The sequence below is a fragment of the Alosa sapidissima genome, chromosome 7, assembly GCF_018492685.1.
Source record: "Alosa sapidissima isolate fAloSap1 chromosome 7, fAloSap1.pri, whole genome shotgun sequence".
Lineage (NCBI taxonomy): Eukaryota > Metazoa > Chordata > Actinopteri > Clupeiformes > Clupeidae > Alosa > Alosa sapidissima.
Window position 1 is genome coordinate 22,159,223 of NC_055963.1, and position 6,923 is coordinate 22,166,145.

The window sequence follows — 6,923 nt, forward strand, 5'->3', positions numbered from 1 at the left end:
TTCCTAAAACGCATTAAACTTTTGTTTACAAGTACGTAAAACTCACCAGGTGGTCAGGGGTGTTCACTGATATGCTCACACAAAAACTGCTGCAAAAGATGCTATCCAACAGGTGTTTTTTCAAACGCCTCACACCCGTACTTTCTTCCGTTGAGAGCTTGAATAATAGACACTCCAGCCCAGTTGGTGGCGATAATGCACCTTAGAGTTAGGGTTAGGGTTCATGTGTCATGACAGTGTCATGTCACTCTTATGTCGATACTGTCAAGTAAAGTGTTACCGTTTAATCATAGTTAAGTCTGCAAGTTTAAACAATGTGCTCCAGTCTGTCTTCTTTGAATTCTGGAGTAGTAATTAACGACTGGAATATCTGTTCAAATTTAAGTAACAATCTAACCCAAGGACAAACGAGCGCCACCTCCACAGATGGGAGTTTTTTAGGAAAGAAACACAATCGACGAAGAAAACGAGGAGGGGAAAGAGATCCAAATCGAGTGACCCGATTCCTGGTCCAGAACCAGAAAACACGGTGATCAATATTTCTGATTACAGTTTAACAGCCCCTCAGCTAAGTGTGTTAAGTCGTGGATTGTCTTTTGTTCCAACTAACAGAGTAAATGCATTCAAACTGAAAGTGGATAGCTATAAGTTTTTTAGACAACTGCACTTAAAGCATTTTTTCATACTAGAATTGATGGGAATTCAATGAGTACTAGATCTATAGATCTAATTGCCAAATTTAAGAAAAAATCCACCTTTATGCCGCCTGGTGCCCTGAACTCCAATTTAGCCACATTCTGTAAACTTGTAGAAAAAGATATAAATCTTATGATGAAATCAACAAACAAAAGGAATGCAGGAAATATCAGTGGTGAGGAGAGGAAGGCACTAAAAGAATTACAACAGAACACAGAAATTGTTATTAAATCTGCAGATAAAGGGGGGGCAATTGTAGTACAAAATACCAAGGATTATGTTGCAGAGGCAGTAAGACAATTGAGTGACACCAAATATTATACACAGCTGGGTAAAAATCCAATAGATGAGCACATAAAAAAGAGACATGAATTGCTAAACCATGCTTTAGAGAGTAAATGGGTTACCAAAAGTCAATATGATTTTTTGAAAATAGATCATCCAATCACTCCTGTATTGTATCTTCTGCCTAAAATACATAAAAGACTGGTGAATCCGCCGGGTAGGCCCATCGTGGCTAGTAGGGATTCCCTAACCGAACCCCTGAGTCAATTTGTGGACTTTTTTATTAAAGACATAGTCAAAACACTTCCATCTTATGTCGCTGACACTAGGGATGTTTTAAATTTGGTCAGAGAGATGTCTATACCTAAGCATTCCCTTTTGGTAACTTTTGACGTAGAAAGTCTTTACACTAACATCTCGCATGAAGGTGGTTTGTAAGCCATCAAATTTTTTCTGGAGGCCAGTGAGAGTGGCGCACCAGTAGAATTTCTGATGACTCTTACTAAATTCATTCTCAAATCCAACTACTTTATGTTCAATAATAAGTATTACCTACAGTGTCAGGGCACTAGTATGGGGTCTCCGTTTCCACCCAATGATGCAAACCTATTTATGGGCTGGTGGGAAGACCAACATATATTCAATAATAATCCTTTTCAAGGCCACATCCAATGCTTTAAACGCTTTATCAATGATATTTTTTTGATCTGGAGTGGGACAGAAGATGAGCTGATTGCATTTAACCATTACATTAATGGAACTCATCCTTCTTTGCGTTTTACAATGGATTACAGCAATGATCACATCCATTTTCTAGATCTTTTGATAAAGGTAAATGATGGGGGAGAATTAGAAACTTCGATTTTTCGAAAAGAGACTGACAGGAACACAATATTGCACACAACAAGCTTCCATCCCGATCACATGATTCAAAATATTCCATATGGGCAGTTCCTAAGGTTAAAAAGAATATGCAGTAATGAAGACAACTACCAAAATAAAGCCCAAGAAATGGCGCAACGATTCAGACAAAGGGGGTACAATGACAAATGTATTAGCCAATCTCTGGATAAAGTGAGTAAAAGAGACAGAGAAGAATTGTTAAACCCTTCCAATAAGGGGGTTAAAAACAATAGTAGGCCTACATCTGTGTCTGAGTACTCCACAGTCTCTAGACAGGTCAAGCGAATAATAAACAAACATTGGGCCTTACTGGATTGTGATCCCAATTTAGATCATTTGTTGTCGGTAAAACCACAATTCTGTTTTAAAAGAAGCAAAAACGTGAGGGATATGGTTGTAAGTTCTATGTACAGAGAACCTATGCAGACAAATGCTTACCCAAACTGTTTATGGAAATTACAGATGTGGAAAGTGTGCCCATTGTTTAAATACTAGTGATACTAAAATATTCTACCACCCACATTCAGGCAGAAAATACCATATAAAAGAATGTATTAATTGCTTGTCCACACATGTAGTGTATGTGTTAAAATGTCCATGTGGTTTAATGTATGTGGGTCAAACAAAACAGAATCTCAAATTAAGAATTGGAAATGGAAATAAGGACTATGCAATTGCTCGACATTACAAAGAAAAAAATCATGGATCGCCTTCCACTCTGAAATTCATGGGTATTGAAAGAGTTAAGCCTCATCCGAGGGGGGGCAATCTGATTAATCAACTCCTAAGAAGGGAAGCATTTTGGATCCATTAATTAAATTCTGTAGAGCCTGCTGGTTTGAATGAACTACTAGATCTAAGTATGTTTTTGTAAAGTTGTGGTCTTTTGAAAATTTGAATCTTAACACTGACAGAAAATATGAGTAATCAAGAACTTGCACTTTAATTAATGGTGAGGTTTTATAGGAAGGTCTATTGGTAACTTGTACTATGAAGATGGGGAATTACTATTATTTTGTATGGTGAAATTGTACTCGCAAGCACTGAAGCACTAGCCTGGGTGCCATTCCGAACTTAGTCCCGCCCACAGGTCGGGAAGTTCGGTCTGGCATTGCTTTATTGTGGTGGAAGTATGCTCGCCCTATATCGGGCGGACCAATCAAATCAGGCTTTACGATGATGGACAGGTGAGCAACAGCGCCTGGTCTATCACGTCATCTGAGCACGCTTAGATTAGGCTTGTGTTTGAAACAAAAACGCTGTGGCTAGAAGGATACATGACTTTTAAGACCCCATATTGAAAATGCATATTATTTAATGAGGTTGTATCACTGAAAACGATTATTTCTGAAAACTTTGGCAAAAGTTGAGATGTGGGAAAACTCGTGGTTTCACTTTCATCAAGGGAAAACAGCGCTGTTGCATTGCGACATGTTCCCTCGTTCGTTTGAAATTTCTGAATGACCACCTGTTCGAGGGATTTGCGACAGCCTTTCCCAGCTGTTTAACATGTTTGTAGCATATCACTGTTCAACAGAATGTTTTTTAAAAACGGAGGGAATATAGGAGAAGAAGGATGGTTTGTGTGTTTTCTTTCTACACCTCACGGTAAGCTATTTTGTTGCTCTGATTGGTTAGGTCTATCCAATTGAGTGCAGAGGCATTCCCCCTGGTTCGGTTATGGGGCGGTATCGGTTGAAACACGCCCCATAATTACGTCCCAATGGAGCAGTATCAGTCTCATATTTTGACTAGAATTGAGTATGACTACGTCAGGCTACTGAAGCACTTTAAAGTATACTACATTTTTAATTGAAAGTTAACCAGTATATGAATTCTGATATTTGTGTATGGAACACATTTTGGGCACATTTTTAATAGAAAGGTTAACTGTAATGAATTGTCTAAATGGTGCTTAAAAGTGTAACTGCTTATTGAATATGTATTTGCTGTGAACATCAGTGTTTTTATGGATTCATGTGATTGCGGATATGTACACAAATATGGACATTTAAATACTGTAAACAATGTAATGGACTCTAATATCAGGATGACTAAATGTGATACTGAAATTGTGAAATGTTGATTGTGAAATATTTGACCAGTAATAGAAAAAGATCTCTGGATTGCCTCTAGTAGGGGAGATGACTAGTTGAGCTGTGTGATAGATTTACTAATTGACTAATTGATGACCTGAGTCAATGGACTAACCTAGCGTTCAGGGGCTTCGGAAAAACCTTTCTCCGAGTGAAAACATCATCATTCCGCGTCATTCACGTCACTTAATGTGTGAGTCAGAGGTCGGAAACTGGGGCTAGATTTTTCTAACAGAGTTGCCCAGTTAGGGGCTCGTCATTACTTTCGTCGTCACGTTGTAGTTCGTTTGTAGTCCATGTGGCCTTTCATGTCCAACAGTTTTAATGTGAACTTGGGAATTTGCCGTTTTTTGTCACTTGAAAGCTGCATATCTTTCTTTCACGAGCATCTTACACTATATTTTAAGCAAATACAGTTGTTTGTTTAGGATTAGTGAGTGTATGTTTTAACCTTTGTTGTGGCATCCGTGTTTGTCACACATTCCGATGGCAAAGCACATGAACACTTGCTGTCGGAAAAACAAAGTAGCAATGGGGGCGGTCCTTGTCATTCCGAGGTGCTCTGAATGCACCATATGTGACTAATTGATGTGATGACTTTATGTGATGACTTGAGTCATGTGATGTATCAGTGGCCTATCACCTGTTGGGATGGGACCTTATTTTATCTCACTTGCTTAGTTTTGAATTGAGCCTGATGAAGCAACTGGCGAAAAGCGTTGCTCAATAAAAATCACTAAAAAATATAACAGTGTGCGGTGGCCACCTCTTTTTATATATGAACTTTAAAACATGCAATCCACCAGCACCTTGTTCAAGTTGGCTGTGCAAAGGGATTTCTTCTATTTAACAATCTAACCCTTTTGAAAGAGGTTTAACAGTGCATGGGGTTTTGTTTACAAGTTTTGTTCTGCTCCAATAATTGCAGAGAGAACACAAAACAAACCCAGGGACAAGCAGAACGTCACAATATATATACCTACCAAAAAACACAAACACACACACACAGACACACTAAGGTTGAACCTTGTCATGGTCTATCTACCCCGCGTTCTGAATGGCACACAGAGAATAAACAGAGGAGAAAAGCTGAAGAAAAGGAAAGACAGAGAGTGACAGCACAAAGAGTAGAGTCTGTGGTAAAGGGCCTAAATTGAGCAGAGGGGGAACGTAGTGATAGAGTGCTACAGTAGTGATTCAATGTGTTACGTGAATCTCCATGATGACGACATGACCCTACGTGAATCTCCATGATGACGACGCCTCCGAACATGTTGAAGAGGATGAAGTATCCAAGCAGGATAAAGACGATGGTGAAGGGCCGACTGCTCACCAACCCCAGATTATCCAGATTACTCTGTAGGTCTGTCCAGCCGTCCACCTTCATACACACACACACACACACACACACACACACACACACACACATACACAGACATGCATGCAGAGAGAGAGAGAGAAACATAGCAAACATGACACAGATACAGTAGGATGTAGGCTATAGTCTACTCATGACATTCTGATATGAAAACCCATGTGTGCTTTTAATCAGCTGTGACTACACACAATTGGAGCATGCACACACACACAAACACACCGTAACCAAAGAGAAGAGTGTGAAGAAGGCAGAGCCGATGTCGCCCCAGTTCTCAGGGTCTCCAGTGGCAGGTTCTCCGAAGAACTCATGGCCAATGACGGCAAAGATGAACATGAGCAAGAGCATGAGGGTTAGTACATACGTCAGGCTCTTCATGGTCTTCAAGAGTGCAGCTGTCAGGGCCTGTCAGCACACACACAGACACACACACACTAACTCAATTAATCTCAGGGCCATTGATGATAACTGCAGAAATGATTATGTGTTTTTGTGTAGCTTTATGAGTGGAAGATTCATGAAGTCAATGATCCAGTAAACAGCTTTAAGTTCTCACCTGCAGACCACGGATAAAAGACACGGTTTTCAGTACGCGGAAAGCGCGAATCGAGCGGAAGGCGCTGATGGAGGACAAGGAGCTCGTTCCCCCTCCCTCCGTCGTGAACCAAGGGATGAATGACAGGAAGAGAATAGCGGCGTCAAAGACGTTGTATCCGCTCGTCCAATAATCATACGGCTCCACATACACCTTCGCGACAAACTCCATGGCGTAGATCGCCATAAAAAATTCGTCAGACATCTAAGTGATGTTAAAATTAGGTTAGGATCACAAGCTTATAGTCGCCTTGAAAAGCCGAAGATAGCCTACTTTATAGGCAGAGGACCTCTTACCTCAAAGAAATTGAACATTGTGTATTTAATGCTGTAGTCAGTCTCTAGGGCCATGAAGAGCGCGTTCATCGTGATGATGAACATGATGAAGTTATCAAACCGGGGGTGTTCCGTCACTTCCCGTACATACTGATGAAAGCCTGCATCAGTCCTCCTACAAATTCGCATAACAGTATACAACATATAATGTGTAGGCTAGGTCGAACAGTTAAAAACAGCCTAAACTGAGGATAGCTAGCCAATGTCAGAAAGAAGATAAATGATTAACTTCAATCAACTTCATCAGGCCTATTTGTAGGCTAGCCTAGCTCCAACAAATAATAACAGCCTAAGCAACTAAATGGTATCTGTTTGAAAATAAGTAGGCTATAGCCTAACAGTGATGATAATAAAACATAGACTTACACTCTTGAGAGCACAGATCCTCTGCCCACAGCATCCCAATCGGAAAAGCGACGGTGCGCAATCTGACTGGCCCCCTCCTTGATGATAAACATGACATGCTGGCCTTTATCTGCATCTGGCAGAGACAATCGGCTCTGAACCCTTAAGGCCATGTTTCAGAGTTTGTGTACTATGAGCAAACCTTTCGTGAGAAATCTGGTAGGCTACATTTTTTGTCCCAGGAGTTCTCAAAATATCGGGCCCACTCCTTCAACTCTGGTTGCTAGGTTACG

At 40.4% G+C, this 6,923-nt stretch overlaps 1 protein-coding gene across 3 annotated transcripts in view; it reads right to left on the reverse strand.

The window, feature by feature from the left end:
- LOC121713380 (cation channel sperm-associated protein 3-like) overlaps nucleotides 1-6,904 on the reverse strand; it is a 48,384-nt gene extending 41,480 nt beyond the window's left edge. For all 3 annotated transcript variants that reach the window (XR_006032804.1, XM_042097942.1, XM_042097941.1), the window contains exons 1-5: nucleotides 6,652-6,904; nucleotides 6,247-6,400; nucleotides 5,912-6,154; nucleotides 5,578-5,760; nucleotides 5,221-5,361 (exon numbers count right to left, since the gene is read on the reverse strand). Coding sequence is in view for 2 of the 3 variants with exons in the window: in XM_042097942.1 (XP_041953876.1) it covers nucleotides 5,221-5,361; nucleotides 5,578-5,760; nucleotides 5,912-6,154; nucleotides 6,247-6,400; nucleotides 6,652-6,803 (873 nt within the window). In the remaining variant the exon portion in view is untranslated. The remainder of the gene's footprint in view (nucleotides 1-5,220; nucleotides 5,362-5,577; nucleotides 5,761-5,911; nucleotides 6,155-6,246; nucleotides 6,401-6,651) is intronic.
- Nucleotides 6,905-6,923: the final 19 nt, after the last annotated feature.